Source organism: Achroia grisella, unplaced genomic scaffold, assembly GCF_030625045.1.
Source record: "Achroia grisella isolate CSIRO2021 unplaced genomic scaffold, CSIRO_AGI_Agris_v1 utg1064, whole genome shotgun sequence".
Lineage (NCBI taxonomy): Eukaryota > Metazoa > Arthropoda > Insecta > Lepidoptera > Pyralidae > Achroia > Achroia grisella.
In genome coordinates this window covers 573,661-594,631 of record NW_026712568.1, presented here as the reverse complement: position 1 = coordinate 594,631, position 20,971 = coordinate 573,661, and the positions used below count along the sequence as shown (strand labels likewise).

Sequence of the window (20,971 nt, the reverse complement as noted above, 5' to 3'; positions counted from 1 at the left end):
TCTAGTAAAACAATTGAATGTATAATCGGTTCTTGTTTAAAAAATAATAAATGTTTAAAAATCACTTTGTTTAATTAATCTGTTTTAAATATCTGTTTATATAATTATATCTAAATATACCTAATTGTCTAGTAATAAATAAACATATATAATGGTTCAGTAAACTTTTATTCTATATTACACTATATTACACCTTAGAATAATGCATCACAATATATCGTATTTAACATTATAAGCCAATAAGTCTACCACCCAAGTTGTTAAGTTTATCCGAAGCGGCTTTTGTGATTTTTCTGATAATTGTACCGGGCACCTGTAAAAAATATTTAATATGAATGAGTTTACAAGCCCGTTCTTTGAATGGAAGTATTTTTAAAAGGATATGAAATCCCAATAAGTTTACACAAAAAGAACCTGGTGTGAAACCATTGAAAAATAGAAGATAAGTTAATTTTAGTATCTAGTACGTGCCTCAAAGTGTAGTACACAGGCCGTGGTGCTAGTATATGTCGTATATATCTATAATGATTTTGGTGAGTTAACAAGATAAACAATTAATATTTTAAAATCTTATTACATGTTGTTACACCATAATACCAATACCACCATTTATTTATATTACAAAACGTGTAATTTCACATACGTGTATTTAATATGTATTTTTTTTTAATTTTGATAACCTTTACAATTAGCAAACCACTTATTATAACAGAAAATATTAATTTCTCACCTCTATGACTGAGTTAACAAAATTAGAGACACCTTCCGCTCCGCTCACTATCGCTCGCCCAGTCCCGTAGAATTTGTCTCCTGTATTGCCATATTTTTCTTCCTCCTGTATTGTGTCTACTAATGGCTTGGGCTGCAGATGCAAATTACATCAATCATGTCATATTAATATAGTATACTTTTATATAGATGGCAATGGAATGACTTATCCGCCTGGCCTAACGGTATACGCTGGTGGGTTACGAAGTGAAGATGACAGGTGGCATATCGTTACCAAATCACCAATATATGTATTATGAAATTGTAAATGAGACGCAGGTACAGACACATTTACATATCACATTATATATATATTTTATAACAATTTGTATATATAATACCTACATGAATTTATGTTACCTAGGTCATTAAAATTGTTTTTAATAATTTTGTCTGTCTGTAATAATCTGGAAGGGTTGTCATTAAACTGATGAAGTCGCGGGGAAATCGACATGAAATGTTTGTAATTCAGTCTCGCATAAATTACTGTACGGATGCGAATGAAATCTACAGATAGATGGAACATATATATCGCCACAATTTATCAATAATTGAATAGGGGGTTTTAATAACGTTTGCCATATCTATCTGCATATACCGCAGCTTATGGTTTAATATTAAATTAATTGACGTTTCTTTTAGTTTGCTAATAGTAGTAGGTTCATATTCGCCAATGGAATTACAATGTTAATAACGTTGACTCCACTACTGATGCGATAGATCCATAGACAATGGCAACCCTTTACTATATCTACCTCTCACTTGTCATGCATAGTTAATTTCATCTCGTGCAAGTACTCATTACCAAAGTGGTATGTTTAATTTTGCTAAGCATATATCTTTCTTATTCTATTTTCAACTGATTTTTGTTGCATTATGTTAATTGAAAACTATAATAATTTGTAAATAGATTTTACTATTAAATTCTTCCATGCAAAAATTATTAAATAATTTACTTGCAAAATTCCAGCAACTATATGATGCAAATTGTCTTTTACGGATAATGATTTGCTGCCCAAACCCTCTGTTTCTAACAAGGCGCCTTCCAAAGTCGTAAGCGGAGGAGAAAACCAACCATCTGCTCCTTGTACATTCAAAGATCCTGCCTGAAAATTAAAAATAATGGTAATGTATACGTATTGAATTGCGGTTTTGTGTTGAAAATTTGTGGTGACTTTTCAGCACATCGTTGTGATTTTGGAAGATTGTAATTTAACACTGATAGTTAAAATAGGAGTGTAAAGAGATATTTTTTTGTGAATAAAAGTTAATAATATATAGATAATAATAACCTTAGCCGTGTTTACTCCAGAGTTTATTCTCTGTGAAAGGATTTCCGCAAGAGACTTGTCGCTACTTATGATGCCGTGTTGGTTCGAATAAATATTGGAGCTTTCTTGTGGCTGGTCGTAGACTGGTAGGTCGACACGTATAGGCTCGTCTGTCGGAGCTGATAGACAACCTATTACTGACAGGATTACCAGAAGCAAACCGTAATACATTCTGGAATATAAAATTATCAATACTTTATCACTTCAAGCCAGTAGGATTTAGGATCTGTAGTAGTCTGCAGTAGAATAGGCACGTCGTGACAATTGTCCATATTGAATGCACTTACGAGTATAATAAATTGATGCACATCTTAACACCATGGGTGTCTAGTATTTATGGGCAGCTAGGTAAAGAGAGCCAGACTGAATAGTAATATATAAACATTCGTTTTACATGTATTTTGTAGTATATTTACATGGATGTACGCACTGGAAAAGAGATGACTGAAATTCCATTCCATTCCTACAGGAATCTAAATTACGATGGCGCGAGATGGGGATCAAACTATTAGCAATCCTTTGGCCTTCAACTGCCCTAGACTTAATATCTTGCACTGGTTTGTAGTGACTTTGCCACCCGCCACATTTTTGTCCGATGAATTAGAAATAACTGATGCCAATACATTAGAAAGAGATTAGAATTAGTTAGAAAAAAAAAATACATACATTATGGATAAGCTTAGCTTTTATGCAGTTTATGTCATGAAAAAACCATGAAAATCAATCATCTGTCAATACCTACATTGTTAATCACATGTTGTGTTTTGGTTGTAAAATTTCCGCTAACGGTTTATTATTATTAATATGTCTATATGAATAAATAAATAAAAATGGATATGCCGGAGATAACTAGATGTTTTGGTATGTTTCCTCCGAAATATGGAAGTTATTTGATCGCATTATTTGGCTTGGGATCTGGCGGCGTCGGGATAGCCGGAATCGTTTTGTATGGGATAGCGGAGAATATTATAATGTCTATTTTTGGTGTCCGAACTAATGCAGATGAAGGCTTAAAAAAAGTTGTGCTGATGTCAATTGGGTTAACCTCTCTTCTGTTGCTGGTGGCGAACGCACTATTGTTGCTCGGGGTGACTTTTGGCTCTCGGGGCTGCGTGTCTGCCGCGGTACGCGTAATTTTAGTAATGTGTGTTATAATAATGCTTGCAACAATAGCTATACCCGTCTCATGCTACTTTTTGTCAAGCATGTGTCTCATTAAAAAAATTTCATCTATCGTCATGGGTTTGGTGGTATTAACTATAACAATTTTTCTCGAGTTATGGGTATACTTTATGGTTGTAGCTTGGAATTTAGAGGAACAAATGTAATACAGTATTATTATATAAATGTAATTTGATTATAATCTAACTTAAATGATGATCTATTTTTAGATAGAGAAATAAAAATGATCATATATAATTACTGATTTATATAATTCATTGTATTAGTACGTATAATCTAGCATCAAAAACATTCTACATATAGGTACTCAATTTCCACTCGGAACAAACATATTACTGAGGACATAATCACTAAATAGATACCAACGCTACTTATATAAGCTTTTTTTGTTTGATAAACAATTATTGTATAACTCGAATTCTTAAAAAAATTGCAATAGTTCATGACACGTATGTAACTTTGATGTCAATGTGCTGGTAGATACAAATGAGATAGCTAAACGTCAAGAACTCCTTGACTTTAATATAAATCCATTATAGTCTTACTTTGGATGGTAGTACCTCCTGGACTGAGACATATTATTTAGATTTTTATTATGTACTTACAATAAACATACGAAATTATCTATAAAAGATGGATAGTTATTTGATTCCATGTAAAATTTTCATTAAACCACATTATTCTTCTCTATCTTCTAAACATATATATACACTAGCTGTCCCGGCAAACGTTGTTTTGCCATATAAATTAATAACGCTATAAAAAAATAGGGGTTGATGATAGAAGGGTGAAAATTTAGAATTGTATGTATTTTTGTATGTTATATCATACAAAAATAGAAACTAAAATTTTTGTCTAAAAAATAAAAAAAAAATTTAGGGGTGGACTACCCCTAACATTTAGGGGGATGAAAAATAGATGTTGGCCGATTCTCAGACCTATTCAATACGCTCACAAAATTTCATGAGAATCGGTCAAGCCGTTTCGGAGGAGTATGGGAACGAAAACTGTGACACGAGAATTTTATATATAAGATTTTTCCCGGAAATTAACGTATTCCTGCTGAATTAGCAAAGATTTACTCCATAACAAATATATTGAAAATAAATTAATAAAAATACGTAGGGTCTAGGGTATATGAAATAAAAATAAAAAAAAAAATATAAACAATTGAAAATAAATTAAAATTGTATAATTGTATTTACGTATTATTTATTATATGTTCTAGTAAATTGTTTGAATTGAATATTACTAAGATCAAAAATAGTATTTGCGTATGTATACAGCAATTAACTTTAAATAAAAACAGTCGGTAGCATCATTGGTTTTATATTACATTCGGGATTTACGTTCTATTACATGTAGGTACATAGATAGGATACGAACATACACAACAACTTAACTGAAATATTTTGTGGAAACACAGTAGAAATTATAGTTGTAGACAATCTCGCAATGGCATTTAGAAATTGAATCAAAAATTAAATTTAAGTAAGGTCTATATTGTACATCGCATAAATTTAAATAAATTAGTTAGAAAAATAGGAAATAAAAATTGTTTCTAACAAGGACAAGTATACCAAGAGCCCAAGTATGCTTCTGAATTAATTATATAGATTGTTTATTTTATATTAAATCAATTAGGTAAATACTTGTTTTGAGATCGTACATACTACGAGTACTATACGAAACAAAATATATACACATCTAATATATGTATATAAGTATAAAAACAATCGTAGACTATTACATTACCTACCTATAATTATATCTACTTAAAAGTACTTAAGTGAAATCATTGTCCTGGGGTTAGGAAATTCGCTTCGCAACTTACTTGAAAACCTGTGTCGAGGCACGTCTATGATGCACACAAACCACCCGGCCACTACTGCCACTACCAGGTATAACACAACACCTTGCGGTAACTCGCACTTTCACATTACATCACAACCTTGCCACTTACCGAATGTGGCTAACCCGGGACACAATTGTTTCGTTGACTTTGTGACAAACGTTAAAATATATTATATTACCTTTATATAAAATTATCGTGTCACAATAGTTACCATACTCCTCCGAAACGGCTTGACCGATTTTTATGAAATTTTATATGCATACTCAGTAGATCTGGGGGTCGGCTACTATCAACGCGAACGTGCCCCACGTTTGATTCGATATAACATAAATTATTTAAAGAAAAAAATGATAATATTTAAGACATTACATTCGATCAGAAATTCAGCACAAAGGTTTTAAGTAACATCTCGTAGTGTCTTAACATCATGTGTACCTACAGCAACTATTGGGTAGCCGATAAGGCCGTTTAGGCGAGCCGTTAAGGCATTAGATTTTTGACGATATCTAATATTTGCATGTATTCTTAATTTATCGTGTAAATTTAGGGAATGGAGAAACCTATTCAGATCCATATTTCCTTTTTTATACATTAATTAAGATTAAGATTGCGCGACTTCGGTATATGGCGTTTGACGAAGGTCATCTTGGACTTTTTAATGGGTAAGAGTCTTACAGTACTCGTTTGCGTCACCTGGGGCGGGCATGTCTCCGTGAGGGATTTCCTAGTAAATAAAAGGTACTAATTAACCTTCTTTTATTTGAATTGACATATAAACGATGTACATACTTTCTTAGTAGTATGATTAATATACTCGAATTAACTTGTTATTTAATTGATATTAGGTATATATTAAATTACGTATTAGCTAACGGAAAGGTAGGTGTAACTAATTATAATTTAGAAACTGGAATGTAATTATTTGTCAATTATTACCTGCTGCAGGAACATACTGCAAGGTTTTCATTGTTGTTTATCTGAAACTATTTTAAGGATTAGTTAGGAACCGTGTGTGATATTGTGATCAGTGTGTAAGTAACAACGTATTATTGCTTAGTACTCATTATATGAGACTTCTATGTTTCTTATGAACGTTCATATAGTTACAAAATATACAGACCCGTATGCTTCAATAGCTGGCGTTCCACCGGACGCTGTGTTGTTCTTGATGTTGCACTTACTGTACACTAATGCTTTTTTTTTGTCCAAATTATTTTAAGTTCATACTTTTGTCAGAAGAAAGAGTCCACATCCGGTTTAATGCGTAAATGTAACATGTATAAGAGGTCTAGCGAATATATAGGTATGTATTTATAGTAAAAAAACTTAAGCATTAACGTACAAATCACAAAATGTCACTCTCATAGATGAGAGCTAGAGCATAGGTACATACTGAAAATCGCTGTACTTACTATGTTCGAGTATACTTACTCCTAGCTGTTAAAAATAAATATATACAAAACTAAACAGAGAATTGCTAAAGGAAATTCAGAATAGGCAAGACGGTAGATATGTACCTACTTACATACTTGTTAAATTACGTTAATTAGTTACATTATTTTAATCAACAAACTTATACAATACACAATTACCTATTATAAAAAAAATACTATAGAAAGAGTATGAAAAAATGTATGCAATATTGCAATCGTATATATTTATTTACATATACCTACCTATTACCTACTTTATTATATTAGCGATAGACCGTGACCTAAAGATCTCTGGGAGCACACATGACCTATTGGCTACCAAGCTATTGTTTCTCTTGTATAGAACAAAGACATCTCAATCAAATTAAGCGTTTTTACTTAATTACTCATACCGTACAATTGGGATGTACTTACATTTCTGTGGCAACCATAAGGTAGTAGGTAGTAGTAGTACCATACCGTAAGAGAAAACAGATTTTTGAGATTTAAGGCAAAATATCGATATTTTGGGTTGTCATGCGTGTAATATACATATGATAGATACCAGGAGACTGCGTGGAGGTCAACTTCACATGACATATTCTAGCAATATGTCATGTGAAGTTGACCTCCACGCTATGGGGTTTTTAGTCCATATTACTAACAATGCCCTTCTCCCTATATACATATACATATTAATAAAAAACAAGAAACAAAGAACATGAGACATAAAATAGATCATCAGCAAAGACCTTCACAACGTTCAATAAATTCTGTATTAAAGGAATAAACAATCAATATAAATTGTATTGAATTAAAAAGTAAACTTGTAATTATACTTTTTAATTATATTTGCCTCTTTTTTTCTTAAATAAGCTTTAACTAATAAATGACTTATATTCGTTTTTAGAACATTCATTTGGTGACAATTTGCATAATACGCAGAGGTCGAATTAGGAACAAAATTACACCAAAATGTTATGTTATCGTATTTTGAGGACCTTTACATCAGGTGACTTGTTATAGAAAATAATAAATTTATGATAAGTGACAATCTACTCTAGAGATATACGAAATGAATTTTATCAACCAGGTTTGTGTAGCTCGATACAGTCGGGTACCTTTTTGGACGACGCAATGCTGCAAAGATATCAAGTCGATAAATATGGTAAACAGCAAAAATATTGGATTTATACCAGGTAAAAGCATGTTATCAGAGAGGTTACAAACCAATTTGTGTACTGAAAGTCTTCGGACAGTCTCCGGATCAACTGTGTGGACACAAGTTCGGACTTTCGTGCTGTATCAGAAAGATTGTCCACGTCTTCATCGTGATATAGAATTTCCAAACTTTGACCCATACAGAAAAGATGATTATATAGACGTCAGAAAGACAAGTTGGGGTTCCGGTGATACTAAACCGGGATATACATACGTCGTTGGTTTCTTTGGTTTCCTTTGTGGAACATATGCAGTGAAATCGGAGGTAGTACATTTCATATCTTACATGGCAGCGTCAGCGGATGTGCTGGCGTTAGCATCCATTGAAGTAGACATATCAAAAGTGGCTCCAGGAACGTGTGTGTCATATAAGTGGCGTGGTAAGCCTCTATTCATCAAGCATCGAACACAAGCTGATATTGATTTAGAAGCAAACACCCCTCTCTCTGTTCTGCGGGATCCAGAAACCGCTGAACAGCGTACAGTTAATCCAGAATGGCTTATTGTCGTAGGTATCTGCACGCATTTAGGGTGTGTCCCTATTCCTAATTCAGGGGATTGGGCTGGCGGTTTCTACTGCCCTTGTCATGGTAGTCATTATGACAACGTGGGTAGAGCTCGTAAAGGTCCAGCACCACTTAATTTGGAAGTGCCACCATATAAATTTATGAGTGATACACTTATAGTAGTAGGCTAATATTACTGTTAAATATTTTTATACACACGTCATGTATTCTTTCGAAAAAATAAATAGGTATAACCTAAATTGTAAACGAAATATCTGTTATGTACCTACCAACTCAGCTTCTGTCCTAGTGTTAGTAAGTTAATTAAAAATTTATGGAATAGTGTTCAACTAAGATACTACCTATATGTGCTGCATACATATTTACACGTATTTAATGAGTAGAAAGGTTTTACATTATTATGTATAGATCATAACTACATATAGCTATGGCTGTTATATATATATACATTTGATAACTAAATAAGACGGGCGAGTTTTATGAAGGTGACAAATTTATTAAGATTTTATCAATGGTTTCAAAGTGTACTGCGTGGAGGTAAACTGACATGATATATTCTTATTATCGGTCTTATATTGCTAGCAATGGCATTATAGCGAATCTACTGTCGCCGTTGTCTGGTAACGTTTATAATTGACTATCAAACAAGCTTGTCATTGCGGGCCGAATCTCATCTATATTATTAATATTAGGTAGGTATATCAAATTTATTTTGTTGTTATTAAAGGTTATATTCGTCATCTATAAATAATTAAAAATTCTTACAATATAATCTGTAAATAGCCATTACTTGTTTCATCTCTTCACCTTCATTTTTCTGGTTCTGATGCTACAAAGGAATACACATCATAAGGAATAGTGGCCATCATAGCAGTTACAGGATCATTAGTACACATTACTAACAATTCCCTTCCTTGGCTGGAAAGTAAAAGGCTTACGATTTCTACTGATGATATAAATTTATCAATACTAAATTAGTAACAAATTCTTAAAATGACAGATGATTCTTGAATACCTACTACTACTACTTATTTAGATTTATAGGCCGGCCAGCGGGCGAGTGGTATGTGGCTTGGTGGAACCATATTAAGAAGCAGCTGGACCACTACAACCTTGCTGCTCAGACAACCCAGAAGAGAGTTCTCTGGCGTAAATGTACAAGAAGACCCAAGATAAACTGGGAACACGGGCTGGATAAAAAAGAAGAGCAACTTCAATTTAGGGAGAAATAACTTTTATTTCTTAGCAAAAGGAAATGAATCCAGTACGTGTTAATAGAAATAATAATTTATTCTACCCTTAGGTTATTATTAATGCAGTCTGTGGTGAAAATGAACATTGATACAGTTCTGTCTTCTGTAACGTCAAAATGACAATTCTGACAGCAAAACTTCAAATTTACCTCTAAACGCCGCGTCGTCCTGACACCCTTATTCAGTTATTTATTGAGCAATCAACAGAATATATACTGTTTTATTAGTTTTATTTCTATTACATATTTTGTCCGCAATTTTTACAAATGAATGTTATTATTGTACTTTCTAGTTGTTTATTAATAATGTGAATGTGTGTGTTTATGGGACCTGTAAGTAAATTTAATACAAATATTATTGTTTTTTGCGTTATTTGAAGCGTGTGCCAATTTAATACGCGATATTTGTATAGTGGTAATTGCTGTTCTATTGTACACGTTCAATTATTTGGAACAATATTTTAATATTGTGTATTAGAAAATTTACTGTTATATTTATGTTTCAGTAACGATATTAAGTCATATTTTTTATTTTCTTAGACATAAACAATGGGGAAGATAAACAATTCATTCCTATGGGGTATACTTTTTGCGTCGGCAACATGGAGCGTTTCCTTATATCTCTACTGGATAATGAATATGAATGGTAAGTTATACTTTTTATGGCGATCTCAAAAAATCTATAAAAATTCTACTAATCCTAAATCCTACAAATCCTAATACTACACTAAGGATATTATTGATTTAGTGGCATCCAATTATATAAAGAAAAATTATGAGGCACTCTTGTGGATAAGGACCACTCTTCCCATATCCTAGTGTGGATATCTTTTTTGCACTCTTAAATTATAATCTAACATAATGAATTATTTTCTTTTTGCGATGTAACACTTATGTGAGATAACACTTATATGAGGTAACACTTATATGAGGTAACACTTTATGAGAGGTAAAGGGACAAACAAATGCATTGCCATGTAATGTAATGTAGTATGTAATATGGACTTTATTCTCTGTATTTAGCCTCTCATCTCAAAAGTGCAGAAGCTTCTTGGTGTCTTCACAGGCTTCATGCAAATGCATTGCCATTTCAAAGGACTAAGATGTCATGTCACACTCCACCCTATAATTTTATAGCTAATTATCTCCCTAGCTTTCCATCTTCGTTGAAACTAATGCCTATTGTGATTTTATCTATTTTTTTTTTATTCATGTAGGTTACAGACTACAATGATTTGTCAAATCTACCTATTTCGTATACTTATTGCTCTTTGGTTATTATGAAAGATTACATTTGATTAATTGTAGTGAAAGTAATTTTAATTATAATTTATTTTTGATATAATTAACACAAATCATATTAAAATACTCCTCATAAAACCTCATCATAAAACATTAATTTTTAATCTTAATTATATAGTAATTAAGACTAAAAATTTCATAGTAGTAAATATAATTGACCTATCAGAAGAAAAGTGGTTTTGCAACACCACTTTACTTCTGTTGATCGCAGGTTCAATTCTTTACACATTTGTATTTATCAGAATGATTGTATCACTAGGTATGATTTTTATGTATATTATGTATATATTTATAATGTATCTATGTATTTATATCAGTTGTTTACTACCCATAATACAAACTCTGCTTAACCTGGGGCTAGATGGCCTTGTGGGAATTGTCCAGGGTTATTATTAATAATAAGCTAAATAAAAAAAAAACTATATGCTTAGTACCCAAATAATTTTTCCACTGTAGGTACTATTATAATATTTCCATTGTAGTTAAATAAAGAGATATAAATATAGAGATATAATGATAATGATAGTGTACTAGCAATCCTTGTATGTACAATAATATTTCCTAGCAGTCATGTCCAGGACATCATTGGTGCTCCCCATACACACACACATACACATAAGCTTTTTGATTTCAATATAACATATATAAATATAATTATATCTTTAAATATAAATGTAATTATATCTTTGATTTTAGGTGAGAATGTAATAAATAGGTCTGAGAACAAAATGCTCTACCGATTAGCAAATGTAGATGAAAAGGATAGAATAAAAAACAATGACAGGGCTATTGCTGCATTGGAAGGTAAAAATTTGCTCTCAGACACTCCACAACGCAATGATAGGTACTCTGGGAATATATGGAAATATCAACGGAGTGGAGTTGATTACCAGAGAAAAGTGATGCTTAAACAGAAATATGCCAAACAACTAGGATTGAAATTGTCAGCAAACCCAGACAAAAGTTTGGGTGAGTATATGAGTCTACTTAAGTATTACTGTGTAGTATGTTGAAATGTTTTTATATATTTGTCCCTTGACTAGTAACATTATTTAACTGAATAAAGTTAAGTTACTTGTTTCTTCTTTATTTTTACCTTCATAATATCTTAATTTTTTAAACATATCTATAAATCTATCCTAAAGTTATAATTATAAAAATGAATCCATTGATTGTCAATACCAGTTCACAGCTAAATGGATGTTATTTATTTTGATGTGTGGATAAGTTGCTGTGAGTACAAATTAAGGCTATTTTTTTTTCTTATAAACAAAAAGGAAATGATATCCCTACTGTTCTTTTTTAGTCAACAAGCTTTGTTCCCATAATATATATAAAAAAAAAATATATGTATTATTATTGTTAAATATTATGCACACTATTAAGAAATCTCTGTGAACAATAGTTCTTGTGCACATATTGTTTATTTTCTTGTCAATTTTGTAATATAATATTTATAATTATACTAATGAAATAATATTGTAGATGGTCAAGTTGGTTTGATACGCAATGCTGAAGATGTAAGGTTGAGAGACAAAGGTTATAATATGCATGCATTCAATACTCTTATATCACAAAGAATAGGCAAGCATAGAGGCCTACCTGATACTAGGAATAAATTGTAAGTATTTATTTATTGTAAGTACATCCACAAATACACAGTTAATTGAATTTTATTGGTATGACTGAATAACCTTTACTTATGTTACACATATCTGAATGTATGATCTGATATCTGAAATGATATCTGAATGTACGTGAATCTTTTAGTGCACTATGACTTTCAGTCCCTGAAAATGATAACATTTTATCTTTGACTGTATTAAGTTGAATTGGTTCCTGTGTCCTATGGGATGAAAATGCCCGACTGATATCACAGGTGTCACCTGTTAATGTGTGATTACCAATTATTGTCATTCTAATCCCCTGTTACTACTTATTATAGGACTGTTATTATTAACACTAATAGAAGCTAATCAATATAATAAATAAATAAATTATAATAATTAATAAACAAAATTAAATATTATATAGGTGTCCTATTATTATATTAATTAATTAAATTTTCAGGTGCCGATTGCAAAAGTTTTCACCAAAACTACCTAAAGCGTCCATTATTATTTGTTTTTATAATGAACATTTTGAAACATTAATGAGATCTGTCCATTCCATATTAGATCGTACTGATCTAAATAATCTGAAAGAAATCTTATTAATAGATGACTTCAGTGACATACAAGGCCTACATGATCAAGTACAAAGTGCTGTGAATAAATTAAATATTATGATGCGTAAAGATGAAGAAATGTTGGAAACTAATAATGTAGATGATAATGTTATAGTAGATTATATAAATGATGATAGTAATGTGGATAAAAAAACCACAGATAAGAATAGTGCAAAATCAACTAGAAGTGGAATGAATATAAGGTTACTGAGAACAAGTAAAAGGGAAGGGCTAATTCGCGCAAGATTATATGGTGCCGACAATAGTGTTGGTGAAGTGAGTAAATTTATATTTAATCATCAGGGAATAATAATAGAAATAGAAATAGAAATAGAAATAATCTTTATTCAAATAAACTCATTACAAGCACTTTTGAATAGTCATATTTTGATTCTACCACTCATTCGAATGCAGATTCATCACAAGAAGAATGAGCAAGAAACTTGTGTGTTGCTCTTTTTGATAGATGTTTTTTTATATAAATAATTACAGTGTAACAAGTAAGAGGCATGCGACAATCAACATAGAAATCGCTACGCACTCATTATTAGTGTAATCAGATAATATTGTCAGTGCTATGTATTTAAAATTTTTCTACAAAAACATTATTATCGTTAACGAATTCTTCAATTTTATAGTAAGCTTTTTTGCAAAGGAAGTGTTTTATTTGACATTTAAATCTTTTTTCTGTCAGATTTATAACAGACTCTGGTATTTTATTGTAAAACCTTACGCAATTGCCATAAAACGAATTACTAACTTTAGCCAAACGACATTTAGGTAAAATCAGTTTGTTATTGTTACGTAAGCTTTTATTAGTGCAATCACTAACTCTTTTGAAACTGTCTATATTCTTCCTGGCATACATGATGTTTTCATAAATATATTGAGAAGCAACGGTGAGGATATTTGATTCCTTAAAGCACTCTCGCAAAGACTCCCTGGAACCCATGCTATAAATGGAGCGAATGGCCCTCTTTTGTAAAATAAATATTGTATTTATATCAGCTGCTTTGCCCCATAACAAAATACCATACGACATAATGCTATGGAAATAGCTAAAGTACACAAGTTTAGCCGTTGCCACGTCTGTTAATTGTCTAATTCTTCTTACCGCATAAGCGGCAGAACTAAGTCGACTCGCTAATTTAGTAATATGGGCACCCCATTGCAACTTGGAATCTAATGTGATACCTAGAAATACAGTATCATCCACAAAATTAATAGGTTTATTGTCCAACATGATTTTTGAATCTACCGGCCTTACATTGGGGAGAGTAAATTTGATACATTTAGTTTTATTTGCATTTAGTAACATATTATTAGCCGTAAACCATTTTAAAACATAAGAAAGAGCACCGTTTACTTCGTCCAAATCATCAATATGTCGATTGACTTTGAATACTAATGAAGTATCATCAGCAAACAGAACTATGTCAGCTATTTTTTCTACCATATAAGGAAGATCATTTATGTAAACTAAAAATAAGAAAGGACCTAAAATAGAGCCCTGAGGAACACCCATTTTAATACTAGTTCCTTCAGACTTTACACCATTTATTTCGACAACTTGCATTCTATTATTTAGATAGGATTTCATCATGCTTTGTGCTTCATATCTAATACCGTAATGTTCAAGTTTTAGCAAAAGTGTTTCATGTTCAACGCAATCAAATGCTTTTGAAAGATCGCAAAATACACCGACTGCATCCTGAGACCTCTCCCAAGAATCAAATATATATTTAATGAGAGCTACACCGGCATCAGTAGTTGATTTACCGGCCGTGAAACCAAATTGTCGACTGTGAAGCAGTTTATTTACTTTAAAGTGTTGTAGCATTTGATTGAGCATAATTTTTTCAAACACTTTACTCAATACTGGTAAGATAGATATAGGCCTATAATTACCTACCACAGTTTTTTCTCCTGACTTAAAGAGTGGAGTTATTTTGCTATGTTTCATTAAATTGGGAAAAACACCGTCAGAAATACATTTATTGAAAATAATTACTAAATATGGAGCAATAACATCTATAGCGGTGTTAATAACTTTAACAGACATGCCCCAATGGTCTTCAGTCTTTTTTAAATTTAATTGTTTTAATGTTTTAGTAATTGTAGCAATGTCAATAAATGTAAATTTAAATGTAACCGGACAAGAAACAACATTATCAATAAGGAATGATTTAGCTGTACCAGGAGAAGAGTCCAAAGAGGAAGTAATATCAGTTGGAATATTAGCGAAAAAATTTTCAAAAATATTGACAATTTCTTTTGTGGACGTTACTATTTTATCATTATAATTTAGCGTAAAATCGTTATATGGACTTTTAACTTTGCCAGTTTCTTTGTTAATAATATTCCACACTGTCCTTATCTTATCCTTGGACTCTTTAATTTTTTTATTTAGATAATTAGACTTTGCTACATTACATACCTTTTTAAAAGTTTTTGAGTATCTTTTTACATAATTTACGAATGTACTATCGAAACGGTATTTTTTTTGAGCATATAAATCAAATAATATATTTCTACTTTTAAGAATTCCCTTTGTAGCCCATTCTGAAAATTTTGTTTTGTTAATAATACTGATAGTTTTTTTGTTAAAAGCCTTATTATATTCGTTAGAAACAATATTGAAGAAATCTGTATAAAGTTTGTTAGGTTCATTAGATGGAAGATAAAAATCTAATTTACTACGAACTGATATTTTAAATTTATTTATCTTATAACTAGTCAAGTCTCTTTTTAATAAATTAATTTTCCCAATTTTGTTTAAGAGATTTGGAAAAATAACTATTTGACCACAGTGATCAGACGGAAGGTTGTTTATTATTATTTTATCTAAATACTCACTATTGCTAAATATGTTATCCAAGCAAGTAGCAGACGTGGCAGTGATACGAGTGGGTTCGTGGAAGACATTACTCAAGTCAAAGGATTGAAATAAACTTATTAATTTAGTTTTTGTGGTATTATGTGATAAAATGTCAACATTGAAATCACCACACACTATAATTTTTTTGTTAATATTAAATACTCTTTTTAAAATATCCTCCATTACCTCTTCAAATAAATTATAATCACTATTTGGAGGTCTATAAACACATATAACTATATAATTGTCTAGTTCCACACAGGAAATTTCAATACAACATTCAACAGAAAGATTGCCAATATCACTATGTTCTTTTACTTTTATATTATTTTTCACCAATATCATAGAACCTCCTCTATTTACTATTTTTCTATTAAAGCAGCTGACAATATTATAATTGTTTAAGCTGAACATCATATTGCTCACTTTGAGCCAATGTTCAGTTAAACATAGAACATCTATATTATTTTTTCTAAAAACAATTGAATAATTAATTCACAGCCGAGAAAACTTTGTATGTTCTGGTGAACAATTTTCAATTCTGATAGCTTTCCCTTTGTCTTTTTCAGCAGTTTAAATCTGCAGTCATATATATTATTAATAAATTATTCCATTATTGCATTGCAGTAAGGATTAATCTAAAAATAGTCTATCTAATATAAATATGAGTGCTTGCTCATCTAAATACTATGTAGTATTTGAAGATTTGAATGAACTGAATAGTATAACATAAAAGCAAAATGTATCATTAGAGTTTCTTACCAGTTCATCTGAAATAAATATTTTTTGATTTGATATTATATTGTATTTGTACCTGTATGCCTAATATTTTATGATTATCTTTGAAATGAGGAAGTTTTGTTGTTCATATTTATCTGCAGGAACTGTTTTCTAAGTTATGTAGTAGAAATATTGATTAATATCTTTTAGATGTATTTAAAATTAAGATTCTTTTAAAATACATAATAATTTTCTATTCCAATATATAGCTTCACTGACTATTACTTTATTGTTGTAGTTTTATGATCACCAATTATTCCATTGTTTTATTTATTAGGTATTGGTATTTTTGGACTCCCATATTGAAGTAAATGTGGATTGGCTACCGCCATTATTAGCTCGTCTTGTTGAGGGCGTTGATGAGACGAATGTGAGGTTCTCGTCCAGGGCTGTGGCACCAGTTATCGACGTTATCAACGCTGATACTTTTGACTACACACCCAGTCCTTTGGTTCGGGGTGGATTCAACTGGGGATTGCATTTCAAATGGGATAATTTACCTAAAGGAACTCTTAAAGGTTGGTTTGAATATATTTTAATACTATTAGTATGAGCATAGGGATATCAGGCTCTTTAAGAAATTATCAAATTTGCTGCAATTAAGCATTTTTTAAGTTTTAAGAGGTAGTATTTGTAAAATTTAATTGTGTGGGTACTTCAGTCTCAACATTGGAGTAGTCATGCAGTTTGCTTTGTAAAATGTTGAAGGCAATTAAATTACAGAAGAAATTGCAAGACACTTCAGTCACCTGGAATGTATGAATGGTATTGTGAGCATAACTTGATAATGTGATATATATACATAGTGCTGTTTATGTAAATAATGTTTAATGTAAATATGGTTACCATTTATCAGCAGGTTTCAATTCAGTTTATTTGCTATTCCAATTGTGCCATACAGTTTAAGAAACTAGATTGTTTTATAACATTGTATGCTTTAGGTATATAAATATATATTCATCAATGCTTTTCTTTGCCCCACATTATAAATTATTTTCCCTTGCATTCCGTCTCTGTTTGCAGTCATATCAACTTTCACACAGTTATCTCATTTTCCTTTGACATCTGTTATAAGGATCCACATTTATGTATGGCATTCTATTTTATAAATTGTACCACAGGCATTTTTTTGTGTATAATTAATATTATGTGCGTTACCTTGTTTATAGTGGATGAAGATTTCGTGAAACCAATAAAATCACCGACAATGGCAGGTGGACTGTTTGCCATATATCGTGACTACTTCAATCATATAGGGAAGTATGATCCCGGAATGAATGTGTGGGGAGGGGAGAACTTGGAAATTTCATTCAGGGTAATCAGAAAATTAATAAATGCTTATATATGATAAAAACAAATTACTAATTGCACTTACATTCTTACGTTGATAACATAGATGAACATGTATAAACATGTAACCTAAATTTAGGTCTAATAAATTAAACACACTAAAATATGCTATAAAAATAACATAAATGTATTAATATGGTATAAAGATGTCCAATAACAATTGATAGGTTTATTCTATGTAAAATCTGTAATTTGTGTTTTTTTTTAGATATGGATGTGCGGTGGTACTTTGGAGTTGATACCCTGCAGTCGTGTGGGACATGTTTTCCGTAAGCGACGACCATATGGTATCAGCGAAAAAGAGGATTACATGTTACAAAACTCAATGCGCATGGCACATGTCTGGATGGATGAGTATGTTGTAAGTAAAATTTTATAATAGATATATCTGACATAAAACAAAACTGGCTACTAATAGTCAGTATCCACTTAATTAGTCTACGTAATATCCTAGATTTAATAAATATATTGGTGGTGTAATCAATATTAAAACGTTTGGGGAGATGGGAGGGGCGATGTAGTTGTCAGTCCCCATTGTGAGCAGTGTACCGTGGCAAGTCGACCTCCAGTGTCTACGTCTTGGAAATAATCGTAGTTAATTCCTGGTGAATTGACCATAATGGGGTAACTGAAGTGATTTCATGTTCATCCTCACCTGTTGCCCAGATCGCAGACATCATTAGCGCAAGGTGCTGCACTTTACAAAGACTATGTAAGGTGCTAAATAGTCTTTGTAAAGCGCTGCGAGTGTTAACTACTTTTTTAATATATGATAATGGAATGGTTCACCCGCCTGCCCTAATGGTATACGCTGGCGTGGCACCAGTGTAGGGCAATAAGATGAGCATGAGATCAACCCGACATGGTACATTCCTAACAATAGTCTATTAGTAACAATCCCCTTCCCTAATGGTGGGAAGGGGATTGTTAGCGTGCGTGTTAATTTGCAGTGCTGATTGTTATACATACCAACTTGTTTGCCATTACATTAGCACAAAAAGTAACTATGTATTGTTTTCAGAACAAAGTAATTGAACATAACCCATCGGCAGCACATTTGGATATAGGCGATATAACAGATAGAAAGAATTTACGTGAACGTCTTCATTGTAAATCGTTCAAGTGGTATTTGGACAATGTATATCCAGAGATGGAATTAGGAGAGAATACAGCCGATAAAAAGAGAGTGGCGGCACTTAATGATCCTGACAAAAATAAATTCCAACCTTGGCATTCTAGGTAAGTATTAAGAACAAAAAATGCTATCGCTACGACGCGGTCTATCGAGGCATTGTCAACTTTCGCCATTATGATGGAGCTAACCTATGGCATAACCAGACTTTGCTGTGTATTATTTATAAGAAACGATTATAAGGGTACGAGCCTAAAACCTCTTTTTGATTAATTTGATTTATTCTCGGTATTTTCATCACTGTTAATAGTTACACTGATTTTAACAGCTAATCCACAGTTTCGTAGAACTGTACCCAGTTACCGGTACCAATTCTCCTATACCTAGATTGAGGAATTCATTGAACGATTGAGGAAATCATTATAGTGACATCGTAAACATCTACTTCGCCGCATTCTGTGTATATCATTAAAAAATATACGACTATTTAATAGGAGCAGTCATAAATTTTGCGGTTAATTCCCCATTTGGGCCCCGCTCGGCATATTACCATAGATATTTTTGCCTTTTGATTATGTTGTCTATGTGTGTGTTTCGTGTAAGTTTTTGGTCGAAGGTTACGTCCAGGTACTTGACTTTTTTGGAGTACTCTATTATTCTTCCATTTACTTTAGGCATAACAGGTTTATCAAGTTTCTTCCTTTTTGTTAATGGAATAATGGCTGTTTAATCATGATTGACTGATAATTAATTTTCTTTACACCATTTAATTATAATGTTCAGTGCTCTTTGGATGCGGTCTTATATTTTTGTTGTACAGTAGGCTCTGACCATGACTACTATATACATCTGTGTAGCCTTACACCTCAAATTGGTTTTTAGTCATAACATCTGATAGCTGGTCTACCGTTAGTAGCCACAAGAGTGGTGATTAAAGGTCCTTCTTTAGGGTATCCCTTGTTTTAATGTAATGATACGAAATGTTGTTTTAATGGTTCGGTTTGCTTTGATCCATTATAATTGTATTACTATTATATAATTTATGTTTTTAGAAAACGCAACTATACAGATTCGTTTCAAATACGCTTGAAGAATACATCTCTATGCATACAAAGTGCCAAAGATATTAAGACAAAAGGCAGCGGACTTGTTATTTCTAGTTGTATAAGGACATTAAACCAGGTAATTTTGTAGTCTAATAAATATTCTATTTATTGATGTATGATTTGTTTTTGAACCTGTGATCTTTGTGACCACTATTAGTATATTCTATATGTTATGAAAAGTTAACTGCTATGTTACGAACAGTATATAATTAAAAGAAAAGCAAAATAATTGTAGGAAAATATAACATTTTAATTCATGTAAAAAGTAGCAGCTTAACATTATATTGTAATTAGAATTAAATGTTAAAATCTCTTATGTAACTTCATTTAGATGGTTTGCTTTGTTCTTATTCCAGATGTGGTTTGAAACAGCTAGGAATGAATTGGTGTTAGGACGTACGTTATGTTTGGACGCGTCCAACAACGTTGCGCCATCTCTCGGGAAGTGCCACGAGTTGGGCGGCTCACAAGAGTGGAAACACAAAGCAAGCGTAAGTTACTTTTAAATCTTTTATTTAGTTTTAATCAATACCATATATATGACTTTTATATCAAAAGATTTCATCTTGAGTTTAGCACGCGAAATTAAATTTCGATTCGAATTGATATAATGTCTGAAATAATCAGCGTGGTTATTAAGATACGACA

General features: G+C 31.7%; 4 protein-coding genes across 6 annotated transcripts in view; 3 read left to right on the top strand and 1 right to left on the bottom strand.

Moving 5' to 3' along the window:
* Positions 1–223: 223 nt before the first annotated feature.
* Positions 224–5,168, bottom strand: LOC131841525 (uncharacterized). Its single transcript, XM_059189841.1, has 5 exons — positions 5,116–5,168; positions 2,061–2,271; positions 1,725–1,874; positions 731–862; positions 224–313 (listed from the first exon to the last, which is right to left on the bottom strand). The coding sequence occupies exons 2-5, from the start codon at positions 2,268–2,270 to the stop codon at positions 230–232; spliced, it is 576 nt and encodes a 191-aa protein (XP_059045824.1). The 5' UTR covers position 2,271; positions 5,116–5,168; the 3' UTR covers positions 224–229.
* On the top strand, positions 948–3,433 carry LOC131841532 (uncharacterized). The gene is made up of 3 exons (XM_059189850.1): positions 948–1,047; positions 1,739–1,893; positions 2,569–3,433. Exon 3 carries the CDS (start codon positions 2,930–2,932, stop codon positions 3,425–3,427), a length of 498 nt encoding a protein of 165 aa, XP_059045833.1. The 5' UTR covers positions 948–1,047; positions 1,739–1,893; positions 2,569–2,929; the 3' UTR covers positions 3,428–3,433.
* On the top strand, positions 2,893–8,837 carry LOC131841514 (cytochrome b-c1 complex subunit Rieske, mitochondrial-like). The gene is made up of 2 exons (XM_059189834.1): positions 2,893–2,960; positions 7,459–8,837. The coding sequence occupies exon 2, from the start codon at positions 7,624–7,626 to the stop codon at positions 8,464–8,466; it is 843 nt and encodes a 280-aa protein (XP_059045817.1). The 5' UTR covers positions 2,893–2,960; positions 7,459–7,623; the 3' UTR covers positions 8,467–8,837.
* Positions 8,838–9,711: 874 nt separating this feature from the next.
* Positions 9,712–20,971, top strand: part of LOC131841911 (polypeptide N-acetylgalactosaminyltransferase 35A) — a 243,191-nt gene continuing 231,931 nt past the window's right edge. For all 3 annotated transcript variants that reach the window (XM_059190298.1, XM_059190309.1, XM_059190289.1), the window contains exons 1-11: positions 9,712–9,881; positions 10,089–10,194; positions 11,547–11,819; positions 12,336–12,471; positions 12,921–13,353; positions 17,013–17,253; positions 17,905–18,050; positions 18,294–18,446; positions 19,107–19,324; positions 20,270–20,399; positions 20,680–20,814. In XM_059190298.1, coding sequence (XP_059046281.1) covers positions 10,098–10,194; positions 11,547–11,819; positions 12,336–12,471; positions 12,921–13,353; positions 17,013–17,253; positions 17,905–18,050; positions 18,294–18,446; positions 19,107–19,324; positions 20,270–20,399; positions 20,680–20,814 — 1,962 coding nt within the window. In that variant the 5' untranslated portion in view covers positions 9,712–9,881; positions 10,089–10,097. The remainder of the gene's footprint in view (positions 9,882–10,088; positions 10,195–11,546; positions 11,820–12,335; positions 12,472–12,920; positions 13,354–17,012; positions 17,254–17,904; positions 18,051–18,293; positions 18,447–19,106; positions 19,325–20,269; positions 20,400–20,679; positions 20,815–20,971) is intronic.

Excerpts from the sequence above, each read along its gene's own strand:
- LOC131841525 (XM_059189841.1), bottom strand. The coding sequence starts at position 2,270 with ATGTATTACGGTTTGCTTCTGGTAATCCTGTCAGTAATAGGTTGTCTA. Across the intron at positions 863-1,724 it reads TAGTTGCTGGAATTTTGCAA|CCCAAGCCATTAGTAGACAC; the intron begins GTAAATTATTTA and ends TTGCATCTGCAG. Across the intron at positions 314-730 it reads TTGTTAACTCAGTCATAGAG|GTGCCCGGTACAATTATCAG; the intron begins GTGAGAAATTAA and ends TATTTTTTACAG.
- LOC131841532 (XM_059189850.1), top strand. The coding sequence starts at position 2,930 with ATGGATATGCCGGAGATAACTAGATGTTTTGGTATGTTTCCTCCGAAA.
- LOC131841514 (XM_059189834.1), top strand. The coding sequence starts at position 7,624 with ATGAATTTTATCAACCAGGTTTGTGTAGCTCGATACAGTCGGGTACCT.